Source organism: Sebastes umbrosus, chromosome 13 (genome assembly GCF_015220745.1).
Source record: "Sebastes umbrosus isolate fSebUmb1 chromosome 13, fSebUmb1.pri, whole genome shotgun sequence".
Taxonomy (NCBI): domain Eukaryota; kingdom Metazoa; phylum Chordata; class Actinopteri; order Perciformes; family Sebastidae; genus Sebastes; species Sebastes umbrosus.
In genome coordinates this window covers 3,900,960-3,917,169 of record NC_051281.1, presented here as the reverse complement: position 1 = coordinate 3,917,169, position 16,210 = coordinate 3,900,960, and the positions used below count along the sequence as shown (strand labels likewise).

Sequence of the window (16,210 nt, the reverse complement as noted above, 5' to 3'; positions counted from 1 at the left end):
CCATGCTTCACCAGTGGCTGCTGCTAGAGAGTGTGTGTGTTTGTGTGTGTGTGTTTGTGTGTGTGTGTGTGCGTGTGTGTGTGTATGTATGTGTGTGTGTGTGTGGTGGGTGAGAGGTTTATCACTCCAGGGGGGCAGCGTGACTGAGGCGGCAGGGACCTCCACAAACACTAAGAGGATTGTGCTGTGACGATTTTTTAACCTAATTCTCTGCCTGTTCCACACAACACGCTTTTCTTTGGCACCACAGTTCATGGTGCTGCCAAAGCATCGGGGCTCCCTCTCTCCCTCATTGTACAGCTGCAAATCCAGATGTGAGCCGGCTCAGCGGGGCAACACGATCACATCTGTGTGAATGCAAATGTATCCCTGACAGCGACAGAGAATATGAGTGCCCAGTAGTAGTGTTCCTCCAGCACAGCAAACCTCCCAAACACAGTTATTTAAGGTTTTAAACCCTCTCCTCTGGCTGCACGGCTGTGTGTGTTTTTCTGTGCAGCAACAGCTCACAATCTGTCACTTGGGAAGCACGTTAGGTACATAATGATGCCAGGTGTGAACTCCAGTGTGGAACAAAACACAAGGGTATGGTGGGAAATTATCTCCGGGAGCTAATTCTAAAGCATGCAACAGGACTTCTCTTGTCTTTTGCTTCTGTCTCTCTCTCTACCTCTCTACTATTTGTGTTTTACCTGAAGCCTGGACCTCCATGATGTACTGGTGCAGGTCTTGACCCTGCTGCATCACTTCGTAGGTCATATTGTTCATGGCCGCCTTCCTCTCTGCGTGTCGTTTCAGCCGCTGCTCCGCCAGGCTGATTTCCTCTGCTCCGCTAGCGGAGGTGCCGCCGCCGCTTCCCCCGCCGCTGCCGCTGCCACTGCTGGAGCCCGAGCGGCCGGTGTCGTTCAGCTGACGAGACAGATCCTCATTCCAGGCGTCCAACTCCGCCGTGACCTGCGGGAACAGAAGAAATGTGGGATCAGAAGACACGTGGAGACACAACGCGCCAGAAGCCAGTGGGTGCCGTTGTTGTTTTTTTGTGGAGTGTCTATCAACATTGGCTCTAATTAGCTCTGATCAGAGGCTGTTGGGCCAGTTGGGAATGTTGAATCAGCGGTGTACTGTAGGCAGTCAGAGAGAGGTGAGAGCTCTCTTTGCTCAGCTTAGCAAATTAGTGATTTCACACATGTTTCTCACCTCTGGCTTTTCTTTTCTTTGTCTCCAAGCAAAAGACCACAGGCTGAAAATCAAAGCTATACGCGGCTCACGTTACCGCAGTCTTGGAGAGGGAGGAGTGAGCGGATACGGGGTACTCAGTTGGTTGCAATCTGCAACCACACCACTGGATGGCACTAAATCCTACACACTGCACCTTTAACTTTACGGTGCCAGTTGCAACGAACAAAGTCTCTTAATATTTACTCACTTTGTCTTGTCTTTCTGTGATCTTTCTGGATATATGAGTAAAGACTAGGGGCAGAAGGTAGAGGCATGTTGGCCATGAGCTTCAGCTGTAGTCTTCAGCGGTGCTACGAACGTAACAGAAGATCTGAAGCAATGTGAGGCAATGAAAAGTTTGATCAGTCTGCTTTTGTCAGTGATACTTCTTTGAGGTCAGCGTGGTGTGTCCGGGCCCTCAGACAGACAACAACAGAGAACCTGGAGCAGAGCTCTGCTTGACTCCACAGCGCACTTTGAAAAGAAGAGTATCTAACAGAATAAAATCAAGTACCTCTCTGAGTCCACTTTAACGCTGAACTAACACACACACTTGCTCTCTTACCTCTATCGTATACTGCTCAAATATGCGTAGCTGGAGGAAGATGTCCAGCTTGATTTTGCGCTCGTGGAACAGTTCTTCCATCTGGCCCTGGGCCTCGTCCAGCTGCTGCAGCACCCCCTGGATGTGTGCGATGGAACTGCAGTGAGGCGTCTTATTGGTCGACATGGCTGCATCTCTGTGGAAAGAGACAGAAGGAGACATTATACCACATAGGCCCGAACACAAGACCTCCGTCAGTGTTAGAGGGACCACTTTGACAACACAAAGATGTTTTGAGTAGAAGAAGCACTCTGAATGAAACAAGGTACACAAATATGCTGTACATATTTTGATATGATCTAAAGATACTTTCATATTTAAAGTAAGATCTCCATCAAAATAAATGTGTTAAGTCACTATCTATCGCTGAATGAGGCAACACAACAGTGATTGAGCCTATGGCCCACTGAAAGTACTGCAATATTTATATATTTGCGGTATTAGAACTGGGTATCTGTGGTGACATTCCCAGAAGAAATGCTGTATTAAGTTCCTGCTAATGCAAATCAATCATTTCCTACTGTTGCAGCTTCACATTAAAAGCATTTACCTGGCGAAACACGACTTTTATTATGAAGTAGTAACAGGAAATGCAACGTGTCAGGTGTGTCTCCCTTTCCCCTTCCAAACAAAGAAGGTGAATAGATAATAAGATAACAAAAACAGGGATTTATTTATCGCGTATTGTGCCTAACTTTAGTGGATCAAACCATATCGGGTATGGAATTAATCTGCGGATGCTCCGGTTCAAAATGAGATCAAACTTTTCTATGGATGTCAGTTTTTGAGCCACGACAAAGACCAAAATATGGCCTGTAACTGACTAGGTAAGACTTGTTTTTAGTCTAGCCGATTGCCCAAAATGCCTTTTGCTACTGAAGCAGATGTTGATGACCTGCGGTCCCTACCGGCCAGTTAAGAGGAGCGAGGAGTCAGAAGTCAATGACTCAATTAAAACAGTGAATAAAATAGTTTTTTCAAAAAGTGTGAATCACCACAAACACAAGAAATCCTTGAGCATACAGTCATAAATGAGCACCAAAAATATTAGGCTGATAGGTCCAGTAGTATGCGAGATTAGCCGTGGACAGACGGACAGACGCATGCACACACGACCAAGCGCATGATCTCCCCTCATGATAAAGTAAATCGATAAAGGCATTTTATTTTAAATGATTAATACCATTATTTATTTTTTAAATTATTTATATGAAATACAGAAAAAAACATGACAAACTAAAGTATACTAAAGTTCTTAATTGAATTTGACGATCTCAAAGAGAATGGGGATCAACTAGTACATCTGTGTATGAACCAATCAGCAGTCACACGCCAACTAGAGTTACATCGAAGTACTTTACATCACTACTAGCACTGTTTTATTTCCCTTTACACAAATAGGAGGAAGAGGAGGAGAAACATAGAGATGGATGGATAGAAAACAATTATATATTGGTGTCAATATGGTAATTATTAATCGTAATCTTACCTGAGTGCCTGTATGAAATTGACTTTTTAATGACGTTTTAAGTATGAATATTATTACCTGAGCTGCTGTATTAATAACATTATAAATATTAATATCACTACCTGAGCCTCTCTCACACCGTTGTGAATAATTATATGGATTTTCATTATTACCTGAGCTGCTGTATTAATTCCTCTCCCTCTTTAATCACGTTGAGCGTCGCCTCCAGCGTGGCCGTCTGCTGCTGCTGGAACTGCTGGATCAGAGTCTGAACCGAATCCACCGAGTCGCAGCACACCTCGTCCAACAGCTGCTTCTGCAGCTCCTCCATCCACGACCACAGCTGGACACGCAGACGGACGGGTGGGTTAGCAGATGTGTGATCAAACCATCAGCACAGAATTCACTTCAGAAAATCACTTGTTGTATCTGAAAATACTGGATCCTGAAAATAACACTAACAACTACATGACACACTACAGTGCCACTAATTGCAGCGGGGGAAACTATTTGTCCTGTTGGGACTCAAACCTGCAATTACACACTTATCACATATCAGAGTCTCTGTGGTTAATGACCAATTAATAATTAATTCAGACAGAACTGCCAGGCAGCAGCAGGACGTCTGTGTTCCTTCTTCAGTGTGTGTGTGTGTGTGTGTGTGTCTCACCTCCTTGGTGTGTGTGTGGAAGGAGACGGACATGTCGAGCAGCAGCTTCCTGTGTTCGACCCGGCGGACAAAGTCCTGGATTCGGACTTCCAGGTGCCGGGCTGCCTTGTAGATTTCCTCGGGGTCGCACTCTCCGGTCTGAGCCAGCTGCTCCGCCGCCTCCAGCAGCTTGTCTGCATTAGTGTATGTATTCTGAGAGGGGGAGGAGGAGGGGACCTTCATCATCATCAACAGTAACACCATCAACATGATCAATATGTATATTAGCTTAGTCTTATATCATGGCCATGGGAAATACAGTTCTTCTGTTTCATCATCATCATCACTGTCATGTTTGCTGTCATCTTATTTATAATTATTTACCATTATCATCACCGCTATTATCTTTATCGTCACCATCATCATTATGATCTGTTTTCATCATTCATTATTCTTTTTTTCATCATCATCATGATCATATTAGCTTTTCATGTAAGACCCTGAGAGGCAAGTGGGAAGAAAAGAAAGTCTGGTGATCCATGTTCTAACTCTGATGTCTCCTCTGTTTTGCCAGGATCGTTTTTATAAGTTACTTTTTTTTTAAAAAAGGCAGGTGATTTTTTTTTTTTTTCTTTTTCATCAGGATCATTTTTCTAAGCTTTTGTTGTTGGATTACTCATATCGGCCACAAGAGGCTGAAGTGCACCACCACCCCATGTTCTAAACAGGGGGCAACTCGGAGGCCTACTTCTCACTTGATTTATTACCTCAGTAAACATTGTAAACATGAGTTTATGGCCTCAATCGCTAGTTTCAAGTCTTCTTCAATACAGCATGATGTTCATTTAGTAAATTATGATCCCATTTAGAGTCAGGTAGACCATAAAGCAGGGGATGCTTTAGGGCGGGGCTACCTTGTGATTGACAGGTCGCTACCACGGCGTTGTCCGGTCTGGAAGTTGTCCGTATTTTCGTCTTACAACTTTAACCCTTTCACAGTGTGTTTACACTTCATTAAATTTAATAGTAACATTTTGGTAGCCTATTAATGTCTTATTCAGTGTTCGGTTGTACTTAGCTCCACCCTCTCGTGTCACTTCTGGTTGCAAAAAAACAGGATGGCAACGGCCAAAAGGCCGACCTCGAGGCAGTTCACAAACCAATGGGTGGCATCATAGTGACTATGTCCACTTGTATACAGTCTGTGGTTCTAAATTGGACTAAAAGTATTCTGGGGTGACCTCTAGTTCACTCAGCAGAGCGTGTGCCCGATGTAGGCTGAGTCCTTGGTAGCGGCCCGGGTTCGATTGCGATCTGCGTGTCATCCCCTCTCTCTCTCTCTCTCCCCCCTTTCCTGTTATTCTCTAGCTGCTCTTCTAGTTGAGTTTTGATTTACATAACTTGCCAACACACAATGAACCTTGTGTTTACAGTGCATGGAGAAATTAAAACTCACCTGGAAGTAAACATGAATGCTTTTAGTCCTATTTAGAACATGGGGTGGTGGTGCACCTCAGCCTCTAGTGGCTGAAAAGAGTATTACAACAACAAACACCTGTTTTCATGGATTCACAGAAAACAAGTAATATAGAAAAAGTAATACTCGCAAAACTTAACCTTTTTCCACCTGTTCTTTAGCCATAAACACAGGAGATAATGCATCACCAGAATTTATTTTTTCTCACTTGGGTTTCTCAGGGTTTCGATAGATTTACATCATCATTATAAACAATGCAAGATTTTCTAATAATAGCTATTTGTTGGCGTCTCGACGTCTCTGGTGGTGTTTCGGACCTAATTTAATCTGCTGTACAAGGATAACGCTGGATCAGACACACATACACACAGTCGGATGGCTTTATATTAAAATGTTAATTCCAGTTCCTGTAAATCGACAGCGTGGGGTTTTCCTGTTTCTACCTCTATCTTCACCAGAAAAGGACTAAATCCTGTCAGAGTGTTAAAGCTCTCAGCATTCATCAGGAGGACAAAATGGATTAGTGTCGGTCTCTTCTGGTAAGTATGAGAGATTATCACTGGAATATTTCACCTCAGGAAATATATATTATGTCTGAGACATTTTGGTTGGGGAGGGGAGATGCTGCAAGAGTGAGAAAAAAAATGTAGCGTCATGATCCCAATTATTTAAGAATAGGAGTTTGGGAGAAAGCTTACAGTCTGGATAGTTCACATTTTAGAGGGATTAGTCAGAAGATAACGATTATAATTTACAGGAGATTATTACTCTTCACTGCATGACTGGTTTGGTTCAGGGGAGGATTATAGCAGGATGATGACAGGAGAGCAGGATCATCCCTGTCACCTGAATATACTGTATAAGACCTAACCTGACTTTTTAAGACATGAATGAATGAATGAATGAAACAGTAGTAAATGAATAAAGACAACATTTTGTAAATAAACTGAACAAACAAACTAAGAAATAAAAATAAACATACAATTAAACCATCTGGAAAAACAGAATCTCATGGTGAAGTTAATTTTCTATTATAGAATCAAATGCTGTTTTTCTTTTGGTGCAAGGAAGTTTTAACAGCAATTGATTTTTTGTATATGCATGCAAGTTCATCTTCTTTGAAAATGTTTGATTCAGTGTATCACGCTGTGTTACGATTTATATTGGTTGAAATGGTCTTTACACCCCGATAGCGATCCATTCGTAGGTATAGCTCCGAACGGCGTATGAGAACAACCTGATTATGTACGTAATTCCTCGAACCCGCACCGTGTTTGATGAAATTTATGTTTTTGCACCCTCATCTTGGTGTGAAATACAGAGACATTTTAAACTAGAGGATTTTATAAGCATGCAAGATTATAAAAACAGGATTATGAACTATTTGACTACTGAATGTACACGTCCTGTTACTGAACACTGCCAATTCACTGTTTGATGTAATTTGCGTTTTGTCTTGGCCAGGACTCCCTCGGAAAATAGATTTAAAATCTCAACGGTAATATCCTGGTAAAATAAATTAATAAAAAAAATCTAGCCACCACATAATAACATCGTGCAAATGCCGAAGCAATGACAGGCTATGCCTTACAAACCATTTCAACAACAAACAGCCAGGCTTCTCAGTTTTCATTACATTTCCAAACACGCTGGCGTTTTCCGTACTGAAAGCAATACTACATGTTTCCCTCCACAATAACCAGAAGTTTCAATATCCTGACAGAATATATCAGCCTGACCTCCCTATCAACCTGCCGATGTTGGTAGTGTCAACCCTCCCGGGACAAATTAAGATTTAAGGCAGTGAGAAGAAGCTGCAGGATGAAGGCTTTAATGAGAGTAAATGAGTTCTGGGTTTTCTTTTAGTCTTTCTGTTTGATGTTTGCTTGGTTCTAATCTGATGTAGACCAGGAGAGCTAAAAATAAACAAGAAGTTACATAAATACTCACATTTAAACACACATCCCAACTACATACACACACCTTCATCAAACACTCATCTGTCAATAATGAAATAAGTCTGAGCACGTCTTTGTGTTTGTATGTTTGAGAGACTGTCAAAGTGTAATGTGGGTCAACATGCTTATATATTCATCCCTCGGCATGTATCTTAAACATGTACTAAATGTATTCATGTTATGTATATTGCTAAGTGGAGAGTTTTAACAGCAAAACACCACCGACTGCATCAAAATGCTAATGGGGGGAGAAAAAAAAGGAGAGAAAGAAAGCGAGAGCGCCTGACCCAAATAATAGTGATCCAGCAGGTTATGAAGGTTAATCCTAATCCAGAATGTAAACATCAGATTACACAACTTCATACTCTTTATAGGATTTACTGAAACTCCACCGACCAAAGCAGCGAGTGATTTATCAATTGCTATGAATTCTGATGAGACACCTGTCTTACTGTTTGATCTGAGACGGCAGCGGGTGTCATAAAGCACATTTTCCAAGAACTAGAAAGCACTTAGATGGTGCAAATTGTTGAGAAAGCGTCTCGGAGAAAATAAATTGATTGGCTGAGAGGCGAGCGTGGATAGGTGGTGGAATGTCAGCTCCGCAAAACAGGAGAGAAAGATGACAGGAAGACCAAAGGCAGGATGATGAGATGAGGAAGGAAATGAGATAAATAGGACTTGACACCATGCAGACCGGCAGTATGTTCAGGCATATTTAACAGCAGCAGAGACAGTAAGGATTTAAGGATCCTGATCACATTTAGTCTCTAAAGCAATGCTCTGAAACACACACACACACACACACACACACACACACACACACACACACACACACACACATCTGCTTTACGAGTACTTGACATTAAAACAAATCAAATCAGACAACTGACAACTTCAATAAAGAAGAACATCACATACTTCTACTACAACCAATCCACTTCAAAGCCCCTTTAAGGCCTCTATTGTATATGAACCAGTATTTCTGTGAACTCGGTGTCTTTAAGCAGGACGAACTGACATTGTGGCGTATAGTGCTGAACAGCAAATGTTGCTTAACTTAAAGGGATAGTTCGGGTGTTTTGAAATGGGGTTGTATGAGGTACATATCCATATTCAGTGTATTACCTACAGTAGATGGAGTATGGAGAAACAGACAGGAGTAGCAGCACGGGAGCAAAGCAAGTTCACCGCTTTACCTTGCCGTCAGGCAGCCCAAGCCTTTATCTATGCTCTCAAAAGCCACCAGACTCCATTAACAAAAACAATAATTTTAGCTCCTAGAACACGAGAGATGCTGGTCTACCGCTGCCTCGATCGGTTAGTTTGTTTCTGTTATTGTGTGACTGGTGAATCCAAACTAATCATTTAAAACCCCAAAGTCATACAAAAAGACAAACAAACTAAACGATCGATGCAGCGGTAGACCAGCAACTCCCGTGCTCTGCAAGCTAAAATTACTGCTTTTGTTAATGGAGTCTGGTGGCTTTGAAAAGAGCATAGATAAAGGTTTCAGTTCCCTGTCAGAGAGGGCTGTCTGATGGCAAGTTAAAGCAATGAAAATAATCTAGATATAGTGTACACTTAAACTGACATTGATTTTTTTTTTAGGTGAGCCTTTCTTATAGGTGTAAAATCCGTTTTGCTGTTGCCCCCGTCCTCAGCAGTGTATTGCTTTGCTCCAGTGCTGGTACTCCTGTCTCCTTAATGCTGTTTCTCCAAATTGGGGGTGTGCCGACCGCCATCTACTGTAGGTAAGACACTGATTATGGACAAGCAACATGTTCTCATCCCAACTCGTCACATACTGAAGCTTTGTCAGACCCCTTGGTGTCACTTTTCGGTCGCAGTAAACACGTGTTTATTATTGTCAAGTAAACAAAAACACTTGCTTAGGTTCAAGCAATTGAACCACTATAATTAAGTTTAGGAAAAATCAACATGGTTGGGCTTAAAACTATGTTTTTACAGTGAAATTGACACTGAACGTTGTGAACAGGGGATATGAACACACAGCTGATTGTAACGTGACGCACGAGACAACGGTCTCCTGGATGAAAGCCGTGTGTTTGTTGGACCCATCCAATACCGACGCTAAAGGGTGCCTTAAGCGTCGGTATCTAACGTCGACGGCCGTGACAAAGCATCGGTATTTGGCGCACTGGGAATGAGAACGGGCTGGGATAAGTACCTCACACAACCCCACTTCAAAACACCCAAACTATCCCTTTAAGGGCTCAACTTGAGGCTCAGAGACGCCGAGCGCTCTGCATTAATACTGCCTGCGTTCACTGATCATTATTGGACAGAAAAGCATCACTGGTGTTTGTTCTATATTATCTATTTTGATTTTACCATGGCAAATGTTCAAACCATTTCTATTGCGGCGCTGACTTTGCACACAAGCCACATTCTTACTCACATTTTTTTTTTTTTTTTTTAAATCTCCACTGAGAGCTTCCACATGTTTCTTTGTTTTGTTTTCATCTTTATGACCAAAAGTCCGGTTCCAGCGTTTCTTACATGATAGACTGTAGCACTGGAATGGATAACATCTTCTGCAGATCCTTCAGGAAAGGCTTGTGACCATAAATGGTTACGTATAGAGGCTTGTCTTCATGCTTCCTGCCGCCACCAGGCATGGTGGTTTTGAAAATTTGGAATTAATCAAGGAAGATTACTTACAGATGTTTGCAAGGCAAGCGAATAAACATTTGATAAAAACAAACTCCTAACTTCAAAATTTTCCTGGTGGGAGTGGATCCTTTCTTCTTTGTTGTGTTGATACTGTAAATGAGAGCCCAGACATGGACTTGTACTGACCAACTCGGAGTACGGAAGCCCTGAGAGGCAAGTTAGAAAAAATATATCTGGTGATCCATTTTCTAAGTGTGATTTAAATAATTTTGTACAGGAGGAGAAAAAAAAGGTTTTGTCAGATAATCTCATTTCGGCCACAAGAGGCTGAAATATATATGAAATACACCGATCAGCCATAACATTAAGACCACTAATAAGTGAAGTGAATAACATGGATTATCTTGTTACAATGGCACCTGGCAGTGGGGGGGATGTATTAGGCAGCAAGTGAACTTTTTGAACTTTGTGTTGGGAGCAGAAAAAAATGGTCCAGCGTAAGGATGTGAGCGACTTTGACAAGGGCCACATTGTGCTGGCTAGACGACCGGGTCAGAGCATCTCCAGAACTGCAGCTGTTGTGGGATGTTCCCGGTCTGCAGTGGTCAGGACCTACCAAAAGTGGTCCAAGGAAGGAAAACCGGTGAACCGGCGACAGGGTCAGACCTGAGGCTCATTGATGCACGTGGGGAGCGAAGGCTGGCCCGTGTTGTCAGATCCAATAGAAGAGCTACTGGAGCTCAAACTGCTGAAAAATGTAATGCTGGTTCCGATAGAAAGGTGTCAGAACTCACAGTGAGGAGCAGTTTGTTGAGTATGGGGCTGCGTAGCCACAGACCAGTCCGTGCTGTCCTAATGTTATGGCTGGTCGGTGGTATATATCATTATGAAAGTTCCCCAGTTGATTTCTTACTTCAATTTTTTGTTTTTCAAGTTTTCTGAAATGGTATGTTTAATATACAAATGAGGCATTATCTAAAGCTGACTTTTAATGAATTTAGGAGAAATCTAGAGACGCAAATAGACAAAGTAGTAAAATAAACACCTAAATGTGTATTTTGGATGTTTTCTTTCCACTATTCTGAAAGAAGACATGTTGTGAGCAAAAAAATCTTAAAATTGACAGGTGCATGAAAAACAATGTTTTTGCCTGGAGTTGCCTGGAGTGTCTCGCCTTAAGACATAGACAAAGAAATGTAGTGCACTGTTTTCATTTCAATTCTGGGTTGGGAAACCCATGTGGACAGACAGACAGACTCACCTGTGCTACGTCTTCAAAGTCGTCGTGTCTCTTCTGCAGGGCTCGGGCTCTGTGAAGGGATTTCCCGACGCCAGTGTGTTTGCTGAGGAAAGCCTCGCCGTGGTTTTCTATCCAGTCCATCACCTGGATGAGAGAGAACACAAAGTGAACCGTTATTTCTGACAGTGTACGTACAGATCAGCAGAACAAAATGGTCTCAAACCTCATGAATTAAGAATGGAGCAGATGAAACCTTCATGATCTGCGTGGGAAATTTAGGTCAGTGCAGCTCAAGAAGAACAGGATGTTGAATGTTCAGTGCCGTTATACATCATCATTGATTGATTATATCTTTAATCTTCATGAAATTGTATTATGAGCTCTTAGATCTGTAACTGTGGATAAGACACTTGTTTGTTTTGTAGTGTTTTCTACCAATGTTGACTTAAATAGTCCTTTGACGGACACCTAAGACGCAGGTTGCAGCGGTGAAGGCAGTGAACTGCCATGCGATGTCTATGAAAAGCTGCGGCGACCGCTCTCGAGTTCAGCGAGCTGCAGCTGTTTGATTCTGCGGCGAAGTGCGGCCAAACAAAAGTTGAGAAAAGTTGAACTTTTAGCGGCGAAGTGCAGCCAGAGAGGACCCGCAGCCAATCAGTAAACAGATCCTGTGACTCCTGTAACATGTTGGCCTACGTTACAAAAGAACTACTTCCCGTCTGAAACACACAAACACGCCTCCCGGATGCAGAAAAGTGTGATTATTGTGGACTTTGCCGCTGCCTGGTGTGAGTTTGGCGTAATTTCATAATACAGAACTATTTACCAGAATGCAGTGCAGGAATTTCACCGGCGGCGAGTGTAAGAGCAGCAACAGGAAGTTTACTGAGCACAAAGCAAACTTTCAAAGTTTGTTGAGCAAACTTTCTGTTGCTGCCGGCAGGTTCAGACCCAGTCTGCTGATATCAGCAGACTTCCTGTCCAGCTCCGGGGTGCATGGAGGGCTGGTGGCCATCGGCTGCTCTGGGTCTAACCTGTAAACTTTCAACTTTTGCTCAGCAAACTTTCTGCTGCTGACGTTACACAGGTTAGACCAGCCTGATTATTAATTATTCACCTCTTCCACCTCTGACATCTCAAAGCACTTCTCTGGGCCTTGAAGGAGCAGCGAGCGAGGATGAACAGTGTTGTAATCCATGACGTCAGCGCCGTGTAGTCAGTCCAGCTGGAGCCGCGAAGAGCTCAGCGAAAGGTCACAACACACACAAGCCGAAGCACGCTGACTGCAGCTGGACTATCTTTGTTTGAATGCGCAGCTAAAACTGCCAAATAAAACTACACACCTAATATGTTCTCTTTCAGCCTTCACTTCTGCATCTCTGCCTCTTCCTCTCTGGGGTCACATATATCCTGAAGCATTACTACTCTGGTTGGAATAGCCCTGTTTTCGCTGATTTATAGACTATTGGTATGAGCTTGCTCTCTCTCACTTGCTCCTTGTCTCACTTTCTGTGCATGTCTCTCGCCCCTCTGTGTGCGTCTCTCTGGGGTCTCATAGAAACTGATGCATGACGAGTGCAGTTGGCAAAGCTCTGTTTTCAATGAATTTATAACCCACTGATACAATCTCTTCTCTCTCTCTCTCTCTTTGTCTTTTTACCGCTCTTAAACACACTCTCACACTCTCTCTTGGGTCACATATAAATGTTTGCATGGCGCCCGTATACTCAGCATCCATCTTTGAATTTATAGTCCGCCTGATGCCCCGATTCATTTATACATACATGAAGACTTCAGTTACAATGGATCTGTGTTAAATCAACTCAATGTGCTCTTGTTATTGTGTGTGCTGAAATAAATAAATAAATGAAATTAAACCTCAACAGAGTGACGAAGAGGGAGGAGTTATTTCGGACACCACTGACGCCGGTACAGCTGTGTTGTGAATGAAAGCAGTAGCATTGCAGGGACAAGCACGTCAAAGCACACTTTCACGTGGAGCGAGCGAACCAATCACAAGACTCCATCAATGACGTATTTGCAGGCAACACTCTTTTAATGTTCTTTTTGGCTGGAACGCAGAGGGCCACAAACGCCAAAGTCTGTCATTGACTGAGTGACTGTGTGATGAAGTTACACGATTGGTCGGCCGAGTGTTGGAGCTTCCTCAATGGCCGTTGCTCTTTCAAATGAAAAGGCGGGAACAGTCCTTTATGCAAGTGAGACCGTCCAGCGTGACGTGTCCGGCTCACAAAAGTTGGACCAACTTTAGAGGGAATAACAGAAAGTTTACAAGCAGGCCACCATGTTGTTTCCTGTTTGAAACGGCGAGCAGAAAACCAGGAGACCATGTGATTATCATAAAGGGGGCATGTCTGTAAAGGGGAGACTCGTGGGTACCCATAGAACCCATTTTCATTCACATATCTGGAGGTCAGAGGTGCCATGCCAGTTTTTCTTCGCCAAAATTTAGTGCAAGTTTTGAGCTTTATTTAGCCTCCTTTGTGCCATTACTTCCTCCGAAAGACAGGATTGCTTTAGAAAATCAAGCCTGTGACGGGAGACTTTGACCAATCACAGGTCATTTCAGAGAGAGAGCGTTCCTATTGGCTGTTCATTCAACAAAGGCAGCTGTCAATCACTCATGAACTCCGATCCAACGGTCAAACTAGGCAGCGCTGATCAAATATGAAGCCATATTCTGTTACTGTAATGCCTATTTCTCACTTTCTTTTCAGAAACATCTTGTAGTGTACTGTTTAGCTTTAAAATGAGAAAGTTTTCTCCGGCTGGTGGGCGGTGCTTGGTGTTTCCTCAACTGATCTCAACATGGCTGCCGGGTCACAAACTTTCTCATTTTACAGCTAAACAGTACACTACAAGATGATTCTGAAAACATCTGAGGAGAGAAATAGGCATTACAGTAACAGAATATTGATTCATATTTGATCAGCGCTGCCTAGTCTGACCGTTTGATCAGAGTTTGTGAGTGATTGACAGCTGCTCAGAGACGACAACACTCCAGCTCGGCTGTGATTGGTTGTTTTCCTCCGGTATGTGAAATCTTGCAGATGCCGTTAGGAGCACCGGAGGACACAGAGGAACATGATTTTTTTCAGATTACCTGTCTCATGCACTACTGTCAGGATATAGTGACCGTTTTATAAAAATATATTTTTTTAATCATATTTGCTCCATTTCTACCCACTGCAGCTTTAATTCAAAATCGATACAGCGTTTTGGAGAATCGATGCAGTATCGTGAAACATAATATCACAACACTCATGTGTATTGATATTTTCTTTCACCACTAATCTATATACATCGACAGTACAGGTCTAAACAGCTGCTGCTGTTCGTGTCTTTGCCTATAGGTGTCACACAGTGGACCGGAGCTGCAGGTACAAACTAGAGGAGCTGAATCTCTGCGGTTGGATGATGTTGTAGTTTCAGCTGTTTTGCATCAGCAACACTCTTTGTCCTTGTTACTATACTTTATATTCACAAAAGAAAAGTCTTTCACAGAGTGCACATGTGGACTGAGATTCCAGAGGTTTCAGTAATGCCAGTGGTATTTGGTTGTACCTCATTCCTACTGCATTACTGTCAGACCCATAATAACATTAAAGAAATTAATGTAATAAATAAGACATCCTGCTCCCCCGCTGATGACATTCGCTCTGCGGGTTTAAAAATATCCTCCATAAAACACTGCTGTGATATTACATTTTGAGCTCCCGAATACCTCTAAAACCTCCAGGAATCTGGGCTGACACCTTTCCAAAACCACATAGTCTGCTCGTCTGTGAAATATGAGCAGCCGTACCAGAGGAGCAGAGATCCGCTCTGAGCGTTTTATCTCAGGAATTTTCACATTACACGCTGTTGCAGCCGGGAGGAGAGCAGCAGCAGAGATGAATGAAACGTGTTGTGGTGGTTCCGATAAGCAAAGTTCAACACACACACGCTTGATCACATGCTTACATACAAGATAACATGCTCCACTGTGGTTTGACATAATTCTCTGACCTCGAGGATGAGCAGAATGTTTTCATTTCACTTGCTGTATGTGTTGTGTTGCATGGGTGTTTTTGTGTGTACCTGCTGGACGTCTTGCTGGAACACACACAGCTGCAGTCTCTGGTGCAGTCGGACCTTTCGATGCTGCCAAATATTCTCCAGACGCCGCTGATGGTGGAGAACCTCGTGAACCACGTCCAGGATGCAGTGAACCTGCAAAATAAACACAAATGTTACCTAGACAGTGACGTTTTGAATTCATTTTATTCCATTTTCATTTAACATAAAGGAGCAGTGTGTAGGAATACGGCAAAATCTAGCGGTGAGGTTGCAGATTACAATCAACTGAAGCCTCTCCCGTGTGCCAAGCGTGTAGGAGAGCTACAGTGGTCGACGCGAAAACGTGAATGTCCCTCTCTAGAGCTGGTAGTTGTAAGAGTAGCGTAGATCATTTGGAGTAGAGCGAGTGCGTAGTGTACGTGGGAAGTGAGTGGTGAAGTAAGTGAGAGAGAGCAGCGGCGGAATCAGCGAGTAAGCCCCGGGCCACACAGGGAACGTCAGCAGCGCATGGCGGCGGCTGCGGAACCTGTTGTTTTTTATTTCGGAGTCCGTGTTAACAGGTTAGCGCAGTGACACTGCCCTTCTCAGCGGCATCTCTTCTAGAGATTCGAGGTCTCGCCTCATTTTACCGCGAGCCGCACACGGTTCACAGCAACAACAGACAGTGAGAGTGATCTTTTGACTGTACATTGACATCATACCAGCAACATTGCTACAGTTTCGATGTCTGTATCAATGTCACGGACATGAAAAAAAGTAAAGATTTATTTTTAAATCAACACTTCCTGCTTTCATTTCAAAATAAAAAAATGTTTTTTATATTTACAGGGCAGTGTTGTAAAACATGCAGTGACTTGCAGGGCTCCTTGAATGAATAAA

General features: G+C 43.0%; 2 protein-coding genes across 5 annotated transcripts in view; both read right to left on the bottom strand.

Moving 5' to 3' along the window:
- LOC119499822 (trace amine-associated receptor 13c-like) overlaps positions 1 to 16,210 on the bottom strand; it is a 978,627-nt gene that overhangs the window by 358,164 nt on the left and 604,253 nt on the right. The gene's annotated exons all lie outside the window — the stretch shown is intronic.
- Positions 1 to 16,210, bottom strand: part of kalrna (kalirin RhoGEF kinase a) — a 160,995-nt gene that overhangs the window by 83,705 nt on the left and 61,080 nt on the right. For all 4 annotated transcript variants that reach the window (XM_037788995.1, XM_037788997.1, XM_037788996.1 and 1 more), the window contains exons 13-18: positions 15,353 to 15,484; positions 11,273 to 11,395; positions 3,961 to 4,152; positions 3,464 to 3,633; positions 1,784 to 1,958; positions 693 to 954 (exon numbers count right to left, since the gene is read on the bottom strand). In XM_037788995.1, the coding sequence (XP_037644923.1) occupies positions 693 to 954; positions 1,784 to 1,958; positions 3,464 to 3,633; positions 3,961 to 4,152; positions 11,273 to 11,395; positions 15,353 to 15,484 (1,054 nt within the window). The remainder of the gene's footprint in view (positions 1 to 692; positions 955 to 1,783; positions 1,959 to 3,463; positions 3,634 to 3,960; positions 4,153 to 11,272; positions 11,396 to 15,352; positions 15,485 to 16,210) is intronic.